The sequence below is a fragment of the Marmota marmota genome, unplaced genomic scaffold (genome assembly GCF_001458135.2).
Source record: "Marmota marmota marmota unplaced genomic scaffold, marMar, whole genome shotgun sequence".
Lineage (NCBI taxonomy): Eukaryota > Metazoa > Chordata > Mammalia > Rodentia > Sciuridae > Marmota > Marmota marmota.
Window position 1 is genome coordinate 18,209,833 of NW_026000196.1, and position 26,523 is coordinate 18,236,355.

General features: G+C 39.7%; 1 protein-coding gene and 1 non-coding gene across 2 annotated transcripts in view; both read right to left on the reverse strand.

The window, feature by feature from the left end:
- Positions 1-6,053: 6,053 nt before the first annotated feature.
- Chsy1 (chondroitin sulfate synthase 1) overlaps positions 6,054-26,523 on the reverse strand; it is a 78,532-nt gene continuing 58,062 nt past the window's right edge. Inside the window, exon 4 of the mRNA XM_048790146.1 lies at positions 6,054-9,072. Coding sequence (XP_048646103.1) covers positions 7,483-9,072 — 1,590 coding nt within the window. The 3' untranslated portion in view covers positions 6,054-7,482. The remainder of the gene's footprint in view (positions 9,073-26,523) is intronic.
- On the reverse strand, positions 20,907-21,013 carry LOC125612530. The gene has a single exon (XR_007342953.1). It is a non-coding gene; the product is annotated as a U6 spliceosomal RNA (small nuclear RNA).

Below are 26,523 nucleotides of genomic sequence, written 5' to 3' on the forward strand. Positions count from 1 at the left end.
CTCTCTCTACCTCCTCTACTGTCATTCATTTCTCCCCCTTGTTTTTTTTTTTCCCTTTCCCCTCACTTCCTCTTGTATGTAATTTTGTATAACCCTGAGGGTCTCCTTCCATTTCCATAACTATGTAATGTTTTGAACAACCAACAATAAAAATTATATATAAAAAAAATCAACTCAAAGTAGATCAAAGACTTAGACACAGAGACCCTGTGACTAAAAGAAGAAAATGTAGACCCAAATCTTCACCATGTTGGCTTAGGTCCCGACTTCCTGAACAAGACTCCTAAAGTGCAATAAGTAAAATGAAGAATCAATAAATGGGATGGATTCAACTAAAAAGCTTCTTCTTAGCAAAGGAAACAATCAATAATGTGAAGGGAGAGCCTAGAGAATGGGAGAAAATCTTTACCACACACACCTCAGACAGAGCACTAACCTCCAGGATATATAAAGAACTCAAAAAACTTAACACCAAAAAAACAAATAACCCAATCAATAACTGGGCTAAGGAGCTGAGCAGACACTTCTCAGAAGAAGATACACAATCGATCAACAAATATATGAAAAAATGTTCATCATCTCTAGCAATTACAGAAATGCAAATCAAAACTACTCTAAGATTTCATCTCACTCCAGTTAGAATGGCAATTATCAAAAATATAAGCAATAATAAGTGTTGGCAAGGATATGGGGGAAAGGTACACTCATACATTGCTGGTAGGACTGCAAATTGGTGCAGCCACTATGGAAAGTAGTATGGAAATATCTCAGAAAACTTGGAATGGACCCACCATTTAACCCAGTTATCCCACTCATCAGCAATACCCAAAGAACTTAAAATCAGTATACTACAATGACGCAACCACATCAATGTTTATAGCAGCTCAATTCAGAGTGGCTAAACTATGGAACTAACCTAGATACCATTCAACAGATGAATGAATAAAGAAAATGTGGTACATATACACATGAAATATTACTCAGCCTTAAAGAAGAATGAAATTATGGCATTTGAGGGTAAATGGATGAAACTAGAGAATATCATGCTAAGTGAAATAAGCCAATCCCAAAAAAACCAAAGCCGAATGTTTTCTCGGATAAGCAGATGCTGATCCATAGTGGGGTGGGTGGACAGAGAAGAATGAAGGAACTTTGGTTTGTGTAGAGGGGAGTGAGGGGAGGGGTAGGATTGTGCAGATGGGAAGGACAGTAGAATGAGACAGACATTATTACCCTATATACACTACTGGAGGACTCTGCACCATGTACAGCCAGTGGAATGAGAAGTTGTGCTCCATTTGTGTTCAATCTGTCAAAATGCATTCTATCATAAAATAAATAAACAAAAAATTTAAAAAAAAAAGAATTTTGATATGAAAAAAGAAAAGGAAAAAAAAATTATCATTGTGGAGGAAAGAAAGTTCAAGATGCCAAACTGTATGTCCACCATTACAACAAACCGTAAATACACGTGAAACCCCCCACAGGAACTTGCCAGAGTGGAACAGGGAGTATGAGACTGTTGATCTTTCCCTTCCCTTCCCTTCCTTTCTTCCTTACATATGCCATTATTTCTTATTATCCCCTGGGCTTGGTTCCAGGATTCTACCCTGCCTGCCACCCCCCACCCCAGATACCAACGTTAGTAGAAGCTCGTATAATAAAATAGACCCTACACACATCCTCCTGTATACTCTGTAATACCTAATTCAACATAGACCTCTTATAAATAGTTGTTAACACTGTATTGTTGAGAGAATGATGACAAAGAACAAAAATATGTTGTCATAATTTTTAAAGCATTTAATTTGCCATTAATTGTGCCATTAATTTAGTACATGTTCTTTACACATAATTCTTCCCTCCAAAGATTTTCAATGGGAGGTTGGTTGAATCCATGGAAGTGCAACCCTCAGGGAGAGGGTCAACTGTATATGCTCTTTATGGTGTGGTTAACATCGTCATTTACAAGGCAGGAAACAGAATTCATTAACAAATCTGAATTGCTTCCTTCACAACAGGACTGGGATCATTTCAAAGTGCATTGTTAGAAATGGTTCATTTCTAGCCTCTAAATTGCAGGAAGGGAAGAAGGCTTCAGGACATGTTAAGCCTGGCACCAACACTGCCCTTGGTATGTTCTGAGAAGTAAGCTTTTGCCTAAAGGAAGACTTATATTTAATTCAAAATTAATGATTTTAAAGTCTGACTAGAAAGGTTTCATTTTTCTCAATGGGAACACACATAGGGCAGCTATCCAGGACCCCCAAGGGGAGTGGCTTCACACAGACACCAAAGTTGTGACAAATCAGCAAGAGAAAGGTAGCATCGGAAGAGCCAGCTTAACTGGGCTGGACTACCTCATGGAGAGAAATTCATTCCAGATAACAACGGCTTCATTTAAGTAGATTTCAGAGCTTAATTTGCACCATTTAAATGATTAAATTAACTTATATTTTCTAGTTAAAAAGCAGCCAGGCATAACTATTCTTGCTTTTTTTATTATTATTCTTTTTTTTTTTTTTTGGTATCAGGAATTAAACCCAGGGGTGCTTAATCACTAAGCCACATCCTCAGCCCTCTTTTATTTTGAGACAGGGTCTCACTAAGTTGCTCAGGGCCTCAATAAGTTGCTGAGGCTGGCTTTGAATCAGCGATCCTCCTGCTTCCCGGGCTGCTGGGATTACGGGTGTGTACCACCACCATACCTGGCTACTCTTGCCATTTTAAATAAAGTATAGCTAGAATGTTCTTTACAGGACAAAATTTCATTTTTGTGTAGATTAGCATGACATGGAGATCCTCAAACTGAGGTACAATTAATGGCAAATTAAATGCTTTCAAAATTATGACAACATATATTTAAGTGGTTTAACTGCACTGGCGACAAGCCAGCCCCTGGCCTACGTGGCCCTGTGATTTCTGGTTGAAGATTTATACCAATTCTAACCCCCACTTCTCTGCAAAAGACCAAATAAAACTCTGAAGCATAGGAAAACTAATACGAGAGGTTTTTTCCTTCACATACAATGAGTTGCTGTAATCTGACCCAATGCATTGTGATTTTTCCATTTTTAGTGCATTTATAACAAATTAGACTAAGCAAATTTGCTGTGGGCATTTGCCTTACAAATGGAACAGGAGCCATCCTTCACGTTCTTAAATTACCATGAGACCCACCCAGGCAGGTGGCAGCCCTGTACAGCCACCTTAGCCAACAGACCCCCAGCTGGCTCCCTGGTCGCGTGGCACATAAGCTCCTTTGCAGCAGAGATTACAGCATTTCATACAGGAGTAATGCAGCCTAATCCCCCAGGGCAGGCGTCTGGGCAGGTGTGGGGAGGGCTTTGGTTCCCTTCATGAAAGACGGCCTAAGAAAAGACTTCGGGCACTTGGGGTTCAGACAAAACCCCTCAGCCATTGGCAGATGGTTCAGTGGACAGGAGCCCTGCAGGTGTGCCACCTTTCTGAAGAGCAGGTCTTGAAAGGCAATACCCCAGCAGCAGAGGCAACATGTCTGAAAGTCTGTAGGTCCCCTTAACCTAAGTGTGTCCTTAAGGGCACAGCAACTATACTTGCTTGCACATACATTTGAGTTCATGAATGCAGTGACAAATGGAAGTGGCTGCACAGAACACCTAGATTTTCAGGTGATATTCAAGGGCACAAGGAGACAGCAAAACCTCACTGTTGTTTGGCTTGGGTCAAACATCATGACAAATGTTGGGTATGTGAAAGTGTGTATTAGCCAGGTCCTCCTGCATCTTTTGGTCTGAGAAGAAGAAATCACACGTCCACTCCTGAGCTGTGTCAAGGCCAGGCTTTGAAGATTTCGTAATAGGATGTGGTCAAAAGGCTGGGCAGGAAGGAGGCCAGGGCTCCTGAACTTGAATTGCAAGCCCATAAAAGGGGTTTCCACTCCTTTCTTGCTCTCAGTCCTGAGTGAAGGGGATGCTCTTTCCTCACTCCCAGTGGCCTGCCTGCTTCTGCAGCCCAAAGGGATGTCTCACAGCTTGTGTTGTGTGACACCTGGCCTTCTTCTCTAAACATGAGGGTCTTAGGGTCCATGCTCCAGGATTATCCTGGCCCAGAATACCTGTGCCAACCAAGTGACCCGGCCTTACGATGAGGCTGTTCTGGCTCACTCCAGGCAGGGCTCATGACGTGTAACCATAGTGCCTCAAAGTCCACTGCCCTGCCCATACACTGTCACAGAGCCCCTGGGAAGCCATGGTTGCTTCTGCCCTATAGTTTCTTAAAAGGCTCTTGCCAAGATTCATGTACCTAAGCCAGTACATAAATTTTCAGTACTGGTTTGTAAGATGCCGCCTATTCTAATCTACGCATAATTCATTCACACACACATGCACCTCTACAGCCAGGACACACACCCTGTAGTTCTTTGTAGGGAGGACCTAAGGCTGGACAGAAAGGGCAGCTTCCGTTTTCATGCCTTTATGCATGGTGATTTCCTCCCCACTTTTTAACCCTATTCCCCTATTATTATTTTTAAATACTGATAATAAGGGTTGAAAGGTGTGTTTGGGTTTGGGGATATTTGCTTTATTTTTAAGGCAGAGGAGTATTAAGAAGACAGTAATGCATGCTAACACAAAGTAGGAAGAAAGTGGTATAAACAGCTTCCCAAGTTCAAGGGGAGAAGGGACTATTTAACAGAGTGGAAGCTGCAGATCTCAGCCTTCCAATGGTGGCCAAGACTTGTGGGAAAGCCATAGGACATTCTGTTAGGAAGGGATCCAGGTAAGGAAGGGCACACAGGCGGAGAGTAGCACCATTTTTCCCTACACACTGGGGAGCACCAGGAAAGAGACCCATACCTGCCCTCCAGGAGGTCTAAAAAGGGAGACATTTTCACAAAAGCATAAGAGTAAGTCCCCCGATCACAGCCACACAGGAAGGGTCCTGGATGCCATCAGAGTGAACAATAGGGTGTTCTGGCTGCAGAGTAAAAGCATGGAGAGAAAACACATGCTGGAGCAGCAGAGATGAATGCCCCCAAATCCGGAGCTGGGATGGCTGGAGGAAGTGCCCTGTAGAATGGAGATTGATGGACCTGGAGGTGGAAGCCAAGCTGAAGAGGGCCTGAGTGGCAGTGAGATTATGGACTCCACCCACTGGCAGAAGGAAGCCCTGAAGTGACTGAGGAGCAGGAGGAGAGTGGAACCTGGAGGCCAGCAGGCAGCATCCAAGCATGCTGGGGGTGGGGAGCTGGGACCTGAAAGCATTCCTGGAGACAGCCCTGAAGGGAGGCAGCACTTCCATGGATGTAACGAGGATGGGCAGTCAGGAGAGAGGGAGCAGGAAAGGAAATGGCAAGTTTAGCCAGGTGTCACCAAGATGCTGGACAGATGGACATTCAGCTTCATATGTTTGTTGCTCATGTCCCCAACCCAAATCCAAATCCCTACAATTCTCTGTGAGGATAAACATGACTTCCACATCAAAATGTGGATCATGTTCTTCCTTACTGGAGAATAAAAGTATCTCTGCTTTTCTTCCCAAGAAAAAAAACTAAACACTCCCACAGAGTAAATGGCAATTAGGCAGAATTACAGCAATTCTTTCTGTGAGCACGATGTCATTATGCTGGGATTTAACTGTCATTACACTGTAAATACCTCTCCTGGGAGTGTAATTCTCATCCACAAAAGTTTGCTACTTTGGCATCAGAGATCAGTTTTTAAAAATGTTGAACCAGATAGCAACTCTATACAAGTTATTTTCTAGCTAGAATGGTCCTAAAAACCCCAAGAACATATATGCACAGTGCTAGTTAAACACTAATCAAACATATGGGGCACTAAGTTAAAATGCAGATTCAACGGAGCTTGGAAGGTGCACTTGTATTGTGGAGCCTGACAAGGGCCTGGTCTGTTTTGAGAAAACCGAGTTAGCAAGCAGATGAGGAACAAAGGAGAAGAGTCCATTCTAGGAAAAACAGAGGAAGAGACACTTGAAAATGAGTTTCATTTCACTCCCCAACTGCAGCCCATAGAAATACTTCCCTCAAATAACTCAAAAAACTTTATGAATCTGTGTTTAAGTTTTTTTACTCTCCAAATGTAATACAATTCTTCAGCTAAAACAGGAATAATGAAACAAATGGTTTTCAAAAGTACAATAGAAAAATATTGTTCACTGGTTTATTTTTCCAAATGAGCAATAGGCTATTTACAAATAAGCAGATCTCCAATGATGTGTATTAAAATGGCAAGCCTATCAACTGTTTGAAATCTAAATGAAAAAAAAATTAAGGCACATTTGATCTGTGAGTTAAAAACAAACATTCTGGTGTAATGACAAAGTCATTTCACTTTTGTCCTCAAAACACATGAGCACCAAAATTGTCCAAGAACACTTAATATTTAGTAAAACAGGAATGTGAAAATTAAGAAAGGGGTAAAGTCTCTTCAAAAGGAAATCTTTGGAGATCGGTTTACTGCAAATAAAACATACTAACCACACTCCTGGTACACATAAATACTAATACTAACAGGAACTCAAGAAATGGCAGAACTCTAAACAATGGATATTAAATAAATTAAAGGTATTCAGATGTCAAGGATAAAACAAACAGTAATTAAAGAATGAAGTAACCAACTCTACAACAGACAGGACGAAGTGAAAGAAACCAAATACACCTCCCCCCATGTTTTCATTAGGGTGTTTTTGTTTGTTTAGTTTGCATACATTAGAATTATTACAGTAATTCTTCTTCATCATTCTAAATATTAATACTTCACCCTCTAAAGAGAAGGGTCAGCAAGAGAGAAAATGCCAAACACTTCTCACAATGTGGTGCCAGGCCTGCTCAGGCCACGGCATCCCGGGAACCACCCCAGCTCTGGCTGTGCTGTCTTCACTCCCCTTGCTTGTCAAAGCTACTTGACCTTGATGGGTAGAGTACAGTGTGGGGGAAATAATCAACTTTGGAAAGCTTTGCTGAAGATGCTGATGCTAATGATACAGATATTATCACATTTACTTATTTTACAACTGGAACTTGAGATGGCTTTAAAAAAAAAAAACTTGTGTAAAAAAAAAGACAAAAGGTAGAATCTGTGCAAGGTTAACAGTCACAATAGAACATTTACCAGAGTTACAGTGTTTTTTTGTTTGTTTGTTATAATAATACTTCATAGGAATGTTCATGTTTTCTGCCATAGGACTGCAGAGAAGGGGCCAGGAAAGGAAATATAAAAAAAACATAAAAGGTTTTGTTCATCAGGGATATTTCAAGTCAGAATTAAGCAGGTCTGCTACATAATGTTCAGCAAGAAGATGTATTCAAAGGCAAACATTGATCACATTTTTGTTCAAAAAGCTCAATCTTAAAGGAGTCCTATGTAAGAAAACCACTTGGAAAATATATCCTTGTATGGACTTCAAAAACTGATCATACAAAAATTTTTGAAAAATAAATTAGGTAATTAAAAATGTCCCTTCCAGCAGAGCTGGACATCAGGCTGTCCGTGCAGAGCCATTATTATTGCTTTTACTGTAACTTGGATCGTTTTTCTCCAGCCACATTTCAGCTAACTGCTGCGTGGACCCATATGTTGATGCCTTGGACCCCAAGCACATTTTGTATTGTTTGGGATCCAGATTAGGGTCACAGAAGACAGGGTGGTGGATGTGTACCACTCCTACCTCCTGGCTTCTGAACGTCTTCAAACCTGCCTGGACAACCTTGTTGAAGAGGTCCACATCCTCCAGCCCCCAGCCTTGGATGGAAACATCAAAGCCACCCACTCGGACAAGATCTCCCTTATAAATACAAGTAATGCCAAACCCATAGTTTCTCCAGAAGCCAGTTTTTTGAGTAAAGGCAAAATGGTTGTCACTGGGAACTTTCCCACTATAAACAATCTTTGGATCATACTGGCTAAAGATGATTGGGAAATATATTTGTTGGCCCAAAACTGTATTTGCTCGACACCGTTGCAGGAATTCGGCAGTAAACACAAGGTCAACATCACAGAAGAAGAGCAAAGATTCGTTATTAAACTGTGAAGATCCCACTTCGAGGGCCAGAGCTCTTGAAAACTCTCCAGACACAGGCAAAATCTGCATGTCAGCTTTAGGGTACTTAATGCGATAATCTCTCATCAGTTCAACTTGTTTGGCCTTATCAGGGTTGGAATCAGAATTGAAAAGCAGGACAACAAGTTTGACGTTCTGATTTGGGATGAGACATGTCTTCTCAAAGTTTCCCATAAATCTTACAAACATGTCAAATCGTCCAGACAAAGGGATCAGTATATTTATCTTTTTATCTTTGGGCTCTTTGCGTTCGTTCTTGGACCCAGGGAGCTGGAAGGGAACAAGCTTCTTCAGGGAATTGGAGAGGAAGGATAGGGATCCAGAGTCCTGATTGATTCTATTGGCCAGCTCCTGTGCATCCAGTTCCTCATGCTCCACAAACTGGATCTTGCTGAAAGTCTGCTGTAGGTATGCGTGCCTCCTCACGGGAACTGTCATCTTCTTACCTTTGTGCTTCTTGTACAGAAGCAGCAGGTCCAGAATGTATTCTGCCCCGTACATGGGGTTCACACGGCGGTAACCATACTGGATCTCCTTGAAGTCGATGATGCGCCCCCGGGTTTTGGCATTGGCATTGATCATTTCCATCACCTGCATGACAATGTCATCCAAGGCTTCCCTCTGAGCTGAGTCCATTCCTCTCCGGGGGGGCTGACCATCGGCAGCTGAATACAAATACTTCCCAGTCAGAAACTCCCATTCCAGAATCTCTTCTCGTTGGCGGGCCTGAAACCGCATGAAGGAAGGGGGTATTCCCAACTGGAGGTCCTCCTTATGAATCTCTGTGTTACTGTATTTGCTCATCAGGACAATTTCTCGGTGGAGCTGTATTGTGCGATGACGCAGCTCGGCAATTTTGCGACTGAGCATGTAACTGTGTAGTCTGTACTGGTAGGGTGGGTTTTTGTTCGGGTGTAACGTGATAGCTCGGTGAATCTTACTGTTATGGAGATCTCTGATGTACCCCTTCTTGTTCTGTTCATAATTCTCATAAAAAAGTTGCTGCATCTGTTAAGAAAAATAATTACAATTTTAGTCTTGCATGACCAAGTGTCCCTCCATGCTTGTAATTTCTTATACACCTGGTAAGTATAAAGACAAAAATCTAAATATTAGAAATCCTTCTAGATAGGCAAGAGCACACAGATGGACCTAGATAAAGCCCAATTAACAACAGCCGAATGACATTAGAAGAGTTAACAGACATAAACTGCTTAAAGAAATAAGACTTAACAACTAGAGTTGGCCAATATAATTTTGCAGGCAGAATTATGAAAAGTTTTTCCCATAAAGAAAAAGTGTAAACTTGAGGGGCTTGGGCTGTAACTCAGTGGTAGAGCACCTGCCTCATATGTCTGGGCACTGGGTTCAATCCTCAGCACCACATAAAAGTAAATAAGTAAAGATATTAAAAAAAAGTAAAAAGTGTAAACTTGAGATTGCAGTTACTAAGTAAATGTGTCTGGAAAGAATGCCACTTTTGGTCCCACTAAGCACAAGACACGCTCCAAAGAACAAGTCACACTCACTGAAGACCAGCAGAGTAGGCCGTGCAGCCAGCCACCCATGTGCAGGAATAAACCTAATTGATTCCTAAAGGAGCAGGACAGCCAAGAGAGCCTCACAAAACCTATTGCTGGGGGGGGCGGGGGGGGATATGTTTTCAGGGTGAAAGAAGGTTCTGCATGGTCTCTGAAAGTAGGTGTGATTTGAAAACACTCTCCATGTCTGCCTGCTTGCTCAGCATGGTTTCCAGCACCCACAGGCCCGGGAGCTCAGGAAATGCTGACCCATTGGGAAGGGTGCAGTATGCATGGGGCCAAACTCTTCTTGCATCCAAAGACACAAATTTTGGGGGGAACATAAGCTTAAGGGCCAGCAGCCAACATGGGGCCTGTGTTCAAATTAGAAAGGGCTTAATTCTTCAGGACATTCAGTTAAGGAGATGATGAATTTTTCCAGAGTCTTCTGGAGTGAAGAAAATTCTACCACTTCCCCTCAAAAAAGGAGAAAAACACCATTAGAAGTTGGTATCAGGTAAGTTAAGCCTGCCTTTTTTCCCTCTGTGATTCAGTTTTTTATTCATGTTATAAACTAACTCTGGATATGTATAATATGGATTTGGGCTGACCAGTTGATCTGCCTTTGGGCAGTCATATTTTTTATTCTTTTTTTCCCTGCTATGATCATAATAACAGAAAAATACAAATTAGCTACTACATTCCGTTTTCTTTTAATACAGAATACTATAATTTACCAATAAATACAAACAATAGGAGTAAGAAGGGGAATACTTCCAAAGAATGGCTTAAAATAAAAAAGAGAGCTCAAGGATCTACCAGCTGTGTGGTGGGCTCCAAGCACCTACACAAACTGTGTCTGATAAATGCTGATTCTTCCCCTTCCAAACACTCATGAAGTCTGGTGCAGGGATCAGGCTGGGGTCGCAGTGCCCTCCAAAGTGTACCATTGTTTCTGACTGCTTCCGCATCATGATCCACATGTGAACATATTCATGGAATTATTCACTAAAGTCAGTGTTGAATTTTATAGTTAATTAGAAAAGGCAATCCAATTTTTGTTCTTTTAAAAAAGAAATACAAGATTTGAAAGGAGAAACAGATCTTACTTATCCTAACAGGACAAACACCAATTGTGACTTTTGTGTGTTAAGAGGAATTGAGACACAATTCAGGACCCACCCCCATACAGCCAGCAGTTTGCTCAATGCTACTCATGGTAGAGTGGCAGCAGACACTTGTTATACACTTGTGTACCTCTTCTTCTACGTACTGTAACTACAGGGCAGAAAAACAAATCTTTGTTTTAAAGCCCTTCTTCAAACCCTGGATGGTTGGGGCAAATTGAAGGTAACTGATAAAAACAACATTAAAACAGCCAGGCACAGTGGTGCACTCCTGTAATTCTGGCAACTCAGAAGGTTGAGGCAGAATGATAGCAAGTTTGAGGCCAGCCTCAGCAACTCAGCAAAACACTGTCTAAATAAATAAATAAAATAAAAAGGCTGGGGATGTACCTCAATCCCCAGTTTAAAAAAATAGTAAGATAAATATCCCATTATACAATTTAATGATCACCATAATCTTTCTTTCCACTTTGCTCCTTATGTGAGTCACAACGGAAGACGCTGCATGAACTCTCTGTTGAAAACACCTTTACTACTCGCTCATTTTCCAGTTTGGCTGGCTGCTGAGTGCACACTGTGGGGCTACAAGGTGGAAACCAAGTATAATCTGAGGATTCACAACAAAAGTTTGGGAAACTTCTCTGCAGGTGCTAAAAGAAACACAGTCATTTCACAATCCTATAAACCCTAAAAGTAAAGGGAAGCCTCTGAATAGCTGCTTCCCAACTCTGAGAAACCATTCGTCCTATGTCACAGGAACCAGGTAACTGAACCATCAGACCTCAAGCTACCACCAAGGGCACTGCCATGTAAGGAAAGCTCCACCCCAGGGAAGAGTAGTATGGGCCTAAATGCTCCAGAACTGGGGACTAGTACAGGAACTACTGTAGAAGTGGGAAGCTAGAGACCTTATATATTTGTTTAAATTATGTTATTTCTATTTCAACTGATTATAATTTCCAATTTTTGACAATGAATGTGAAGAACTATAGAATTTTTTGAAAGCCCTCACTGCCCCCTCATTTCCAAGGATATAAACATATTCAACCATCTATATGGTTTTCCAAAACTAGGTGAAAATACCCTCAAAACAAATAAACAAACAAAAATCCTAGGAATAAATCTAACCAAGGAGGTGAAAGACCTCTACAAGGAAAACTATACGACAATGAAGAAAGAAACTGAAGAAGATACAAAAAGATGGAAAGATCTCTCATGTCATGAATGGGCAGAATTGATACGCTAAAACGGTCAGATTACGAAAAAACATACATATTCAATGTAATCCCCATCAAAACACCAATGACATTCTTCACAGAACTATAAAAAAAATCCTAAAATTCTTTGGAAGAATAAAAGACCCAGCATAGCTAATGCAATTCTAAGCACCCCCCACCCCCACCCAAAAAAAGCAATGCTTGGATGTATCACAACACTTGACTTCAAATTATACTACAGAGCTACAGTAACAAAAACTGCATGGTACAAGCATAAAAACAGACATATAAACCAAAGATACAGAATAGAAGACCCAGAGAAAAACCCACACAGATAGAGTGAACTTTGACAAAGGTGCCAAAAACATACATTGGAGAAAACAGACTTTTTAACAAATAGTGCTGGGAAAGCTGGTTGTCCATATGTAGAAGAAGAAGACTAAACCCTTACCTCTCACCCTTAACAAAAGTCAACTCAAAATGGATCAGAGAGGGCTGGGGTTGTGGCTCAACAGTAGAGTGATCGCCTAGCACAGGTGAGGCCCTGGGTTCCATCCTCAGCACCACATAAAAATAAATAAATTAATTAAAGATATTGTGTCCAACTACAACTAAAAAATAAATATCTTTAAAAATGGGGGGCTGGGGTTGTGGCTCAGCAGTAGAGCATTTGCCTAGCACATGCATGGCACTGGGTTTGATCCTCAGCACCACATAAAAATAAATAAATAAAATAAAAGAATTGTGTCTAACTACAACTAAAAAAATATTTTTAAAAAATGGATCAGAGAGCTAGGAATTAGACCAGAAACTATGCAACTCCTAGAAGAAAAAGCAGGGTCAACACTTCAGCACAGGCAATGACTTTCTCAACTGGACCCCTATAGCTCAGGAAATAATGCCAAGTTAATAAATGAAATGACATCAAATTTAAAAACTTCTGCAAAGCAAAGGAGACAAGTATCTGAAGACAGACTCCACAGAACGGGAGAAAAGCCTTTGCTAGCAACTGTTCTGACAGAGAATTAATATCCAGACTATATAAAGAACTCAAAAACCCCTCCAATGATTCAATTAATAAATGGGCACAGACACTTCTCAAAAGAAAAAAATGGCCAACAAATACTTGAAAAAATGTTCCAATATCTTTAGCAATTAGGAAAGTGCAAATCAAAACTACACTGAGATTTCATTTCACTCCAGTTAAAATAGCAGTAAACAAGAATACAAAGAATAAATGCTGGAAAGGACATGGAGAGAAAGAAGCACTTTTACACTGTTGGCAGGACTGAAATTTAGTACAACTACCATGGAAATCAATACGAAGGTTCCTCAAAAACTAGGAATGGAAGCACCAGGTGACCCAGCTGTACCACTCTTCAATATTAATCCTAAAGAATTAAAGTCATCACACGATAGTGATACATGCATACCCATGCTTACAGCAGCACAATTCACAACAGCCAAACTATGCAGCTGAGGTGTCCATCAATGGATGAATGGATAAAGAAAATGTGGTGTACATATACAATAGAGCTTTATTTTGTCATGAAGAAGAATGAAATTATATCATTTTCAGGAAAATGGATGGAACTTGAAAACCTTGAATGAAATAAACCAAACTCAGAAAGTCAAGGTTCATATCTTTTCTCTCATTTGTGGAAGCCAGAGAGGAACACGGAATAGAAAAGGGGGTCAAGGAATCCCATGAAAATCAAAGGAAGATCAGTAAAGTAGAAGGGGGACCAGGGGAAGGGAGGAGAACAGGCAAAGGGGAAACACTAGGGGATGATACTAGCCAAATTATATTGTTTTATCATGTACATGTACAAAGATGTAACAATGAATCCCACCATATGTATAATTTTAATGCACCAATAAAAAATATGGATGAAAAGGGTGAGAAAGGCAGGTGCTATTCCTTCCCCTGCTCAGCAGACAGCCTGTGCTGTCAATTCCATTTCCCTTGCATCTCAGACCCCCTCTTTCCTCAGGCCCCACTGGGTCATGCCTCAGTCTTCATTCTCAACACATTAGTAAAAATGGTACACTGAGAATATAAATCAAAGACTTCTGGCTAAAACAGGAGTGGCAGAACTCACATGATTTTTCTATTCTCATTTCCCAAACACCTCTAAAAAGAGAATAAAGAAATATAAAAGGAATAAACCCTAGGGGCCAAGAGAATGGACCAAGAGGAGACAGAACATATAAAAATGCTCTCAGAACTTGAGGACATGGAAAGTGAGAGAAGATGAAATCTCACTCTCTGCTCTGAGGAGAAAGCCAACCACTTGTGTGAACCCCAGAAAGACCTGACTATGAGAGGGAGGGGCAAGGCCCTCTATTGAATGCAGGGAAACTAGAAGTAGATCCCCAAATTCCCTTCCCCCTCCCTCGTGACCACTGTACGTGGGCAATGGGAGGAAGCAGGAGATACCCAACATCTTCAGAGATGCTCCAAGTTAGGATTCTACCACTGAGATGATGAGGCTTCTGACAAAATGCATGGGTGACTGCTGGAAGCCATCCATGACCCTTATGTGAACTGAGCCGTGTGCATGAACTAAAGTGATGTTGATGTCATCAGGCAGGAAAGCCCTGAGGTATCAGGAACTCCCAGCGGCAACCCTGCTGGTTTGAGAATGCTTGATTCATGTGGCGTCCTACCTATCTCCACCTTAAGTTCAGCACAGCACCTGAGATGGGGTGACCACAGGGAGCCACACAACCTCTTGGAGATGGGTGTGGCTTGCCAAAATGCCAATCAACCTGTTTACTACAAGACCTCTGCCACACTGAACCAAGACTCCTCTCACTGAAAACTTATCCCTGCCTTTGATGTACTCCCCCTTAAATATTAAGAAGTGGGGCCATTTTTCAGTTGTTCAGTTCCAGCTCCTATCAGGATTGGTAGACCTATCAGGTGCTCCCCTTTTTATATCTAATTTCTGGCTCTGGCTCTTATTTCTTACTAATTACTTCAGACTTTTTATTTCCCAGGCAGCTCACACTTCCAGAGCAAGAACCTACCCAGCAAGTGCTGGTCACCTTGTGATAGGTGATTGTCTACCAGTTACTGTAACTAAATCAGGATTGACAAATAACAAAAAGTGGACATTTCAACATTTACAGTAGGTATTCCTAAATACAACTGTGTACAAGTATTTTCCCACTTCTTTGCGGTTACCGTCTTGCTAAAGCATGTAACTCTAAAGTTGTTTCTCCAGAAATCAAACATGAGCATCTATGTTGTTATAAGGTATAAGACTCAATGGAGGGAATGAAAGTCTCTGGAATTTAGCAGAAAGGACCCCAGACCTCATCTCCCCACTCCCTCCAGCACTCATAACCCTATTCCCCATGTCAAGCAGGAATCTGGTAGAGTCTTTTCTGGATCAATCAAGTAGTCCCATAGAACTGTAGTCCTCCAACAAAAAGTTAATCAAAATGTTGGATAATTATAGCCAAGACAGCAATTTGAAAAACTAAAACTTCACCTACAAAGCCCCCAGTCAGCTTTTTTAATACTTCACTCTTAAAAACATATCAATACCAAGAATCTTCAGACAGTTAAAGAGTTCAAGATAAAGATAAAGAAGACAAAGAACAGAAAGCTTGGTAGAAACAAACAGTGTAGTGAACAGAAAAAAAAAAAAACTCCTATAAAAATATAAACTATAGTATATTCAAAAAGAAGATACTGCATCCATGTTAAAAAAAATACTACAAAAACGAAAATCAGAGAACAACAACAACTAAAAAAAACTTTTGAAGTTAAATATAAGACAGGGGGGAAAAGGAGCTGCATTGGAAGACAAAGTTGAAGAATTCCCCAGGAAATTGGTGGCAGGGGGGTGGGAAGCAAAACAGAGACAACAGGAGAGAAAAAAAAAAAAAAACCCAGAAAGTACATGGAAGAGAAAACAACAATATAAAAAACTGATACATGATTTTAAGGACCCTCATGCCTGGGTTAAACTCTTAAGTACTCAGTAGGAAAAACAATCTAAAAACTGCCAAAGACTCAGAAACTGGAATAGCACTGGACATAAGACAACACTGCAGGACACTAAAAAACAATGCCTTAAAAAGTGGAAGGAATGAAAATCATCCTTAATGTACAATTCTCTTCCCAAACATCAGGGGAAAAGAGACAAGAGAGAGATTTTCAGAATATTCAAGGGCTCAGATTTATCTTGCGTTCCAGTTTTCCCAGGAAGCTGCTGAAGGATATGCCCCTATAGGGCACAAATCTGGGAAGATGACAACAAGGAAATGAGGGGTGCACAATCCAAGATGACCGTGTAAGGAAGTCTCATGAAAAGTGTTTCACAGCAGACCAGCACGGACTAGGCTTTGATGGTTACCAACTTCATCTTCAGATACAGCTCAGTGCCTGACATGTTCATAAGATGCTCAATATACATTTGACAGATCAATAATGAAGGGTTAAGCCTTTAAGCATAGAAATATTAAGAAATTGTTGAATAATTTCAATGTTAAACAGCTGTGAGGACTGACATGATATATCATACATAGAAAATAACAAATGGGGGCTGGGGTTGTGGCTCAGCGGTAGAACGCTTGCCTAGCACGTGAAAGGCACTGGGTTTGATCCTCAGCACCATATAAAAATAAATAAATAAATAAAGCAAAGGTATTATGTCCAACTATAACTTAAAAAAAAATTTTTTTTTAAAAAAAAAGAAAGAAATAATAACAAATGGTGAAAAGGCTCGGCTCTTCTGACCAAGAAATAAAAGTCAGAAGCACATTTAAAGAAAAAAAGAAATTAGACAAATAATGTTATTGTTTTTTTCTTTTCTTCTTCTTCTTCTTTTTGGACTGCCCATTTTACTCTTAACTATCAACACACAAGGTGTGGAAGGCAGGCTCCAATGGGAAGCGTCTGTAGAATGCACGCATGGTGGGTGTCCAATCTTTTCTGTATGACTGATTACCTCTTATACACTTACAAGAACACCATGTCCCCAAACATTTTCAGGAACATATTTTTCAAAATGTTTTAGAGGCTGCCTATGGGGATTACTTTTACAATGACTGGAGTCTAGGTAGGCTTCACCTGAAATAGTATATATGCTAAGCACATCAATATGGAGAAAAGCATTTATACAGGTTTATGGAAGCCTTAAAACAGAATGAGAATTTTAAATTACAATAAAGTTGTTGAAAAGACCTTTTGGCTAAAATCCAAAAGTTTGACAGAAAAAAAAAATGAATAAGAAGTCTGTTGCAAGACAAAAATAAGCAGGGGTGGGGAGGAACGCTGGAGAAACTTAAGGCCAATGCTATACCCAGACTGGCTAGTGGCTCATACAGTCTCAAAGAATTTATTTCCTATACCTACTACCACTGCTACAAAACAAAGATAAAGAGAGAATGAACAGAACACACATGTGTACCGGTCTTAAGAAAAATCTTAATGTAAATGAAAGAGCAGGCTTTCTAAAAGTAGCTAATGGGGATGGACTAAGAACAGTGAGTAGATATGATGTGACACGTCAGGATCTGCACCTCCCATAAACCACACTGACAACCACACCACAAGCTGCCTACACTGGCTTCAAGCAGCACCTTCAGGCAATTAGTGCATTTAACTACCCCCTCAATTCTGTACAAACCCTCATCATGAATGGCTCTGGTGGTGGAATATGATGAGATGAGAGAAGACAAGGGAAAAATCAAATAGACTCTTCAGATTTCAGAGAAAGATTTTCTTTGAGAAAAACATAATCATCTTCAAAATTAAGAACAAGGATTATAAAATATAATTCAAAGCAAAAATGCCAATGATATATTAAAACCAAGTTAGAAAAGAACTCAGAAATTACTTGTAATTTCTGAAAACGACACAGCTTGGGAGGCTGAGGCTGGAGGATCTTAAGTTCAAAACCAGCCTCAGCAACTCAGCAAGGCCCTAAGTAACTTAGTAAGATCCTGTTTCAAAATAAAATATAAAAAATAAAAAGGGTTGGGGATATGGTTCAGTGATTAAGCACCTTTGGGTTCAATCCCTGGTACCAAAAACAAAACAAAACAAAAACACCTGACTGTATTTAACAAGGCATCCTGTGGGTGAGATGAAATTAAACTATGTGGTCATAGAAACTGTAATGAGAAATGATTGGTCAAGATATTTTATCCATTTTCTCTCTTTCCCTCATATTATGGCTAACTCAATGCTCACCCCAAGGTACCTCATTAAGCAAGTAAAGATGCAGGGAAGATTTAATTTCTGGACTCCAGGCAATTTCCTGGATTCAGAGGATGAAACCCTCAACTCTCAAGAAGTATAACTGTATGACTATATCAAAATTTTAGCAATTTTCTGGTAATAGAAATAAACTATTATTTCTCTAGAAGAAAGTTTAAATAAAACAATTTCAAGAAGAAATGTTAAAAAGAAATAAGGCTGTATGAAGATATTTACTGATTTTATGCTACTACCAAATGTATGTGTACTCTGAAGTCACACCTTCTGCCCACTACTCCTGACTTGGCTGAAGCTGCAGCATTAAAAGCTCACATCATGGAGTAAAACTACATGGGGAGCATTAAAAGGTAACAACATATCCCTGGGATGTTTCTAGCCCACAAAATAAAAGGTTAAGGATATGAGATTTTCAACAGTTAATTTTATAACTCCAGGAACAACAAATATGTAATAGCTAGTTATAAAGGATATTCTGAATAATACCAACTTGAGAATTTTAGAAAGTTTATTATCGCCAGGTAATTGGATCATCTATAATTTGGCATATTGTTTACAAGATTGTAAAACAGTTAACAGAAGAAAACACAAGTTGATGCAAATAGGTATTCCTCGAATTAAAAAATAACAAAATTAGGGGCTGGAGTTGTAGCTCAGTGGTAGAGCACTTGCCTCATAAGTGTGAGGCACTGGGTTCAATCCTAGCATCACATAAAAACAAATAAAGGCACTGAGTCCATACACAACTAAAAAAATACTTTAAAAAAAAAACTACTTGAAAAAACTTTCTAAAATAGGATAGTAGGAAAGATTGTTTAATTTCCAGTGTCCAAACAGTCCTTATTCTTTGTTCTAAGAAATACCTCCATAATCTTTTGACTCTGGGAAAGCCATATCCCTTAGTGAAATACTATAGGAAGCTGAGTCATTCTATGGTAAATGTGAGAGGTCATGCTATTCCCAAGGTCATGCTATTCCCAGGAACTTGTAGACCAGCTGGGAATAGCCTTGAACCACCCACATCTAATCTTCCTTAACAAATACTTTCTACGGTCTTCAATAGCAAATGTGCTTTCTGTCTTCTGCAACGAATGCCAACATTCTCATTAGGTCTTGTCCTTCCCCATTACAGTTTACATTACAGTCTTTCATTAGATAGACAGTTCCTTCACATCAACAGACTATGGCAGCCCCAGATCCCCAGATCAACAACTCCTAATTCAAATGTGCATATGCAGTGTTTCAATTCATTCCAAGGAATTTGTTTTCTCATCCTTTTGTTCTGAAAGCTGGTTTAAAGAAAATATAAGTTGCCTATATGTCAACAGATCAAGTAGTTTTAATAGCCAGAGTCACAAAAGTTTAAATATTTAAATTAACATTCTCATATTACCTACAGGTGGGGCCTCTAGAAAATTCACTGTCCAAAGTAAAAACTTCTGAGATGAAAGTGGGGGTCTGCTAATAATTAGGCTGACCACCAACAGAAACTGTGCTGTCCCTAGCTCTCGTGACATATGGTTATCCCACACAATCCTATGAGGTCTCTCCTAATTAGGTTTCGCATAGGATTTGCCAATTTTCATCCAATTAAGTTCAAGGAGTCAGTATTTTGTATTTTAAAAACTCCATTCATAAAAACTAAATTTTTCAAGGGAATTAAACTCAGGCTCTATGCTAAAAAATGAGAACTATATAAATGAGTCTTGAATGGTCAGTGTCCAATTCTGAAATCTAAACACTGTCAAGAAAAGAATGGCCCATTTCAAAGCAACTGAGAACTGATCTTGGCAAAGTTAAATAAAAGCTGCTGGTAGTAATTTAAGGCTTCTGCATAAGATAATATTAGCAAAGTGACCAAACTGAAATAGGATTTTGCAAGTGGACATTCCCTGGTTTGAATAAATTAGTATGGGCAAGATAGGACACAAACATTTTGAGTAGCTGGAAAACTGCACCTAAATTCCCATCTCTCACCAGGAACAGAGGCCCATCCTGTAACCCCAGCTACTTAGGAGGCTGAGGCAGGAGGATCACAAGTTTGAGGCCAGCCTGGGCAACTTATAGAGACCTTCTCCAAAATAAAATAAAAAGGGCTGGGGGCATAGGTCACTGGTAAAGCACTAGCACGTACAAGGCCCTAGGTTTAATCCTCAGTACCCCAAACAAATTTCTATTTTGTTTCTTATATGTGCCTGATTTTAGGGCAGTTGGTTAGTTGAGCTCTCTGGACAACACTGTTTTTGCTTTTTTAATTCTGCACATATCCCCCAAACCAAATAGATAAAGTAGCAGATATGGCAGTGTTATGTAGAATGAATATATGCAGAACTCCTATACAGATAAAGTGCCAAATACTCACTAAACTCTCATGTGAAAAGCAGTGAGAATTCGAAAGGCCGTGTACAGAGAACACATAAGCATGAACTCAACAGAGCAGGCAGGGAGCAGAATCATTTTCTGGCCCTGGACCTGCTAGGAAGGGCCTTTTCTTTAAAGCCATTTTTTTTTTTTTCAGAGTAGAAATTAGAAGTTTATTAAAGGACAGCAGAAAAGACTTCTCCCGGAGGAAGAAGGGGACCCAAGAGGTGGAATCCGTGGAAGTGCGAGTTGTTTCCCCTTTTTATAGTTCTTTCAGTGATGGAATGTAGGTTGGAAGGCCCGAGGCGTGCGACACAGGTGGGCCAAAGAAGTAATCTGGGCAGGAAGGACTTCATTAACATTTCTTTGAAATGGGCTATCTTAAAAATATGAACGCTTCACGAATTTTCATGTCATCCTTGCGCAGGGGCCATGCTAATCTTCTCTGTATCGTTCCAATTTTAGTATATGTGCTGCCGAAGCGAGCACTAAAGCCATATTTTTAAAACCCATTCCCCTCTAGCCCTAGGATCCAGTCCCACTAGCCTCCACTTATCCTCTTCCAGCACTGTCCTAACTAAGGTCAATATGGGAAAAGGTACGAATGTCACACTTGACCCAGAACATCTCCATATGACTGATTTAAGCTCTAGTCTAGGAGATCACCAAAAACAAGTCAAAACAAAAGTAAACCAAAACCAAACTTACCCAAGCAAGTCAGGTGTAAGCCAGAAGGGATGAGTGGGGGAGTGAGGATATAGTAATAGAGGGCTGGTGCTGTCAGACCGAAGGGAAGTTAGAAGTCCAGCTGTGTGTGGAAAGTCTCTTATAAGTGTTAGTACTCAGCTCAAATTTGGAGAGAGAGACAAAGAAGGGTGGAAAGGGGTGGGGGACACAAAGCCAAAATAACTGTGTGAGTCAAATATAGCCTACAAGTTCATTTCCTTCTATAATTTTTGTTTTTATTTATACTTGATCTATTGTAAACTCCAATTCTACATAAAGACACACTATGGTATTTTAACTTACAGTATTTATCAAAAAATAAACAAACAAAACAAAAAATATCTAAAGATTCAAAAGAATTTGGATCGCTAAAGCCTAGTGAGTTAAGTTAGGACAACCCACCAGAGATATAAGGTAAGCTCAAGAGTTAAGGTCTCCAACATCTGTCATCTTCAGTACAAGTCAAGTCTGAGGGGGAATTCTCATTTCACAGTTATTACTCCAAGGCACCAGTTCTTAAAAGTTTTCTATCAAAAAGATCACAAAAAAAATCTGGCTAGAGAGAGTTATGGGCAAAACAAAGAGTAGGGAGGTGGTGGTAAAGAGAGCTATTAAAGCTTTATATTTACAGTATTAAATTCCCAGAGAAAAAAATACAAATAGTTTTCAAAATACAGGCAACCAACATAGGCATATGCAAACATACAGCTACAACAAAAAGATAGGCTTTGTCAACAAAAGCAGCTGGAACAACTGGATACTCACGTATCATGAAAGAAAGAAAGAAATAGAGGAAGAGAGAGAGAGAGAAAGAAAGTAAGGAAGGAAGGATGGAGGGAGGGAGAAGGAAAAAGGAAAGGAAAAGAAAAAAAGAATCGAGACCCAGAGCTAGGACTCTTCACAAAAATTAAACCCAAATGGATCACAGACCTAAACATAAAAGCCAAAACAACAAAATCAAAGCACAATACAGGAGAAAGTTTAGATGACTTTGGGTTTGGCAGTGACTTTTTAGATGTAACACAAAATACAGAATCCATGAAAGAATGAACTGATAAACTGCGTTTCACTCACAATGCAAAAGACATGTCACAAGAGAAGACAAGTCACAGATCAAATATTCACATAGACTTATTAGGCAAATAAATCTTATTTATATATAAAATATACAAAAAATTCCTAAAACTCATTAAGAAAACAAGAAACCCAATTAAAAAGTGGCAAATGATCTTAAGACACACATCACCAAAAGATATACATGTAGCAAATGAGGATATGCAAAAACATCCTGTGTCATTAGGGAAATGCAATTCGAAACAACAATGGGATACACTATACACCTTGTAAGAATGGCCTAAATCCAGAACCAAATGCTGCAGAGGGTATGCAGCAACAGAAACTCATTCATTACTGGTGAAAATGCAAAATGACAGTCACTTTGGAAGAGTTTGGTAGGTCTTTACATAACTAAACATACTATACAATCCAGAAGTTGACTCCTTAGTATTTCCCCAAAAAAGCTGATAATATGCTCATGGATGTTTATAGCAGAAACAACCATGTCCTCCACTAGGTAAATAGATAAACAAACTGTGGTTCATTTAGATGATGGAATAGTATTCAGCATTAAAAACAAATGAGCTACTAAATTATAAAAAGACAAAGAGGAAACATAAGTTTATATATATATTACTAAGTGAAAGAAGCCAATTTGAAAAGGAAACTACGGAAATAGTAAAAAGGATCAGTGGTTAGGCCAGGCATGGGGGCACATGCCTGTGATTCTGGATACTTTAGAGGCTGAGACCATCCCAGGAAACTCAGCAAGAACCTGTCTCAAAAGAAAAGTGTGGGGGGCGTGGTGCTGGGGACAGCTCAGTGGTAGAGCACTCACTCACCCAGGGTTCAATCCTTAATACCTTTAAAAACATTGGTTGCCAGGGGTTAAGGAGAAAAGAAGGGTGAAAAGGCAGCTCACAGAGATATTTAAAGCAATAAAACTACTCTGTATGATAGTACAATGGAAATTTGTCCAAGTTCATAGACTGTACAACAGCAAAAAATTTGTCCAATATAAACTGTGGACTCTGAGCAATGTGTCCAAAGTAGCTTCACCGATTTTAACAAAGGTCCGCTTTGTCAAAGAATATCTATACTGGGGGAAGCTGTGCATGTGTGGAGACAGGATAGCAGGGAACTACATTCTCCTTAATTCTACCTCCCCCATTCTTGGCCTAAGGCAAGACAGGCACATCTTGTCGCCCTCCATCCCAACTCCCACTCCCAACAAATAAGGCAAGTGGACAAACTGGCCTAAGGCAAGACAGGCACATCTTGTCGCCCTCCATCCCAACTCCCACTCCCACTCCCAACAAATAAGGCAACTAGAGCTATAAGAATGAGACTTTAGAATACAGATAATCAATATTTTCAGACAGATGCAAGAGGAAAAGCATCCTCAAAAGAGGACGCCCTAGAATTCTCAGAAATTACACTATCTTTCCCTATCTGCTCTACCAGACTGAAGTTCCTTGAAGTCTCTTGAGGTCTCACATATAATTTCTGTAGCTCCAACACTTAGCAGACCCTGGCACATAACAGATGCCCTTGATAAACATTTACCCTAAGGACAGAATGTTACCAAGTATACTAAATGAACGATCATCTTACATTTCCAAAATAACCTACTACTTCACCTGAATAATCATTCGACATAATCTTCCTTTAGGTAAATATTAGGTAATCTGTTTTGAATTGTCACTAACTCTTTAACCCTTGAAAGGAATCTGATAAAAAAAAAAGTTTATTACTGCTTCCCCATCGCTAACAATCTGTGTGATTTTATAACATCAATGAGCTGCAGCAAACACTTAACATGCATAGACTAGATGAAATTCTAAGGTATTTCCATGACTGTCCAATGTTTAATAGCTGGGAACATTCATTTCTTAAACAGATATGACACCATTATTCTGTGCAAGGAGCACTGAGGGCAGACGGATGCTCCTTACTGTAAATGCAGCTAGATTCAACTTCCAAACTCTAGGTCCTGTGGCCATCTCTCTGTACAGGCTTATGGGGAGGATCCAGTTCATGCACACACATATGCACCCATGTACTTTAGTGGTTCAATCAATAATGATGCTAGAAAGACTACTTAAAAATTTCTGAACAAGCATAAGAGTTCCATAGAACAAAATTTAGGTTAGAAAAAGCAAAAAGGTAATCAGTAGAGCTGAAGAGTCTCCCATTTAATGTGTACACAACCCACATAGTCCTGGCAATAAAGGAAGATGATCTTCCACGCTAGGATGATGTGCATCTTCAAGAACCTTCACTTCTTAAGAAAACACACTCTCTTGGTTGTGGAAATGATGCTGCAGTCATTTTTGTTTTGTGAGTAGGTGAGAGCACCATGTCTCAGCAACATAGGGTACCAGGAAAGGAAGGACAATCACAGAGCACATTTACACCTCCCTTGTGCCCACTTACTCTCTCCTTGGGTACAAGCAGTCAGCTGTGCCATCTTGGCCTGACAGCAGAACACAGTAGGATCCAGAGGCATTTCATGAAAGTGGAGTAACTTAAAAGCACTAAGTGCTTTTCCTAGGGCCCTTTGCATGTGGTTACTAAGTCTTCCACAGGAAAGTCATTACTAGAAGTAGTGGAGTTAAGTAATCTTTAAATTAGAAAAATAAAGAATGGTAAATTATGCTTTATTATTTACATTAACACACAGACTGCCAAGTACTATAAACTGAAAGGAAACAATTAAAAAGTTCATTCAAGGCAAACCTCTCTCAACTAAACATGTCTACTCCTCTGTTTCTTATTCTATTCAAATGTGCCCATACATTTTGTAGGGGTCCCTCACCTGAGAAACAGTGCAGTAGGCCAGGCAACACTTTAAAAGAATTTCAAAATGACACTTCATCATTGCAATTTAAATTATAAATCAACTTATAAATTAATTTTAGTTCTGAATTATATAGCCAGAACAACTATCTTGCCATCAATGTTGCCCCTATATTCCTTGTTTCATATTTGATATTCTGCACCATTAAATAAAGTTATATAATAATTAAGTGCTAAAAGGAAAAGAATGAGAAAGCTGCTTCTAAGCAAATACAGAAGCATTTAATCTATTACAGCCAATACTTCTTGCTCCCACCTGGAATAGAATCACTGATACACATGATTACCTCTAAGTCCCTGAACAATCCCACTTTCTAACCTTGCCTCCATTTCTAAATTAAATCCCAAGCCCTGACTTTGACTCTGTGTGGGTCTGGTTGGGAAAGGATGACGGTGAAGCCACAAAAGGTAGGAGGATAAACAGCGGTGTCTTAAAATGTCAAATTCTATTTTCAAGAATGTACTTCTGAAAAGGAGGCCAAAAGGACAAGATGTTAACTACTTTTTAAGTAATTTTTATTTGTTCTTTTAAAAATGACAATAGAATGTATTTTGACATATTATACATACATGGAGTATACATTCCCATTCTTGTGGTTGTACATGACATGGAGTTACACTGGTCATGTATTCATATATTAACACAGGAAAGTTATGACAGATTCATTCTACTGCCTTTCCTATTCCCATTCCCCCTTCCTTCCCCTTTGTCTAATCCACTGAACTTCTACCCTACCTCTGCCCCCATCCCCTGCTTATTGTGAGTTAACATCCACATATCAGAGAGAACATTTGGATTTCAATTTTGGGGGGGTTTTCCCAGCCCTTTAAAATATATACATAATTTAATTAGAGACAGGGTCTTGCTAAATTGTTGAGGCTGGTTTTAAACTTGTCATCTTCCTGCCTTAGCCTCCTGAGCTGCTGGGATTACAGGCATTCATCACCATGCCCGGCTCTTATCTACTTTTTTATTTAGAGTTTTGAACAGATTCCGGAAGATGTGTCTTATAAGAAGGACTGGCTACAAGAAAATAAAAGGGGAGATAATGAACAAAGGATAGTCTTACAAACCGCATTTTTATAAGCCTACACCCATAAACCATGTGATTCTTAAAGTGTCTTCTTGTAGAAATAGCTATGTCACTTGTGATTACTATTTTTAAATCTTTTTTTTATCATATAAAGCAATATATATTACCATGGTATGGCTCTGGAATATTCCCCATAGGTTCACAGTGCTAAAGCTTGGTCCCCATCTCTTAGCACTACTGGGAGGTGGTGGAACTTTTAAGAAGTGGGGCCTAGTGGGAAGTCTTTAGTCATGGGGGACATACCCTCAAGGGGATATCAGGACC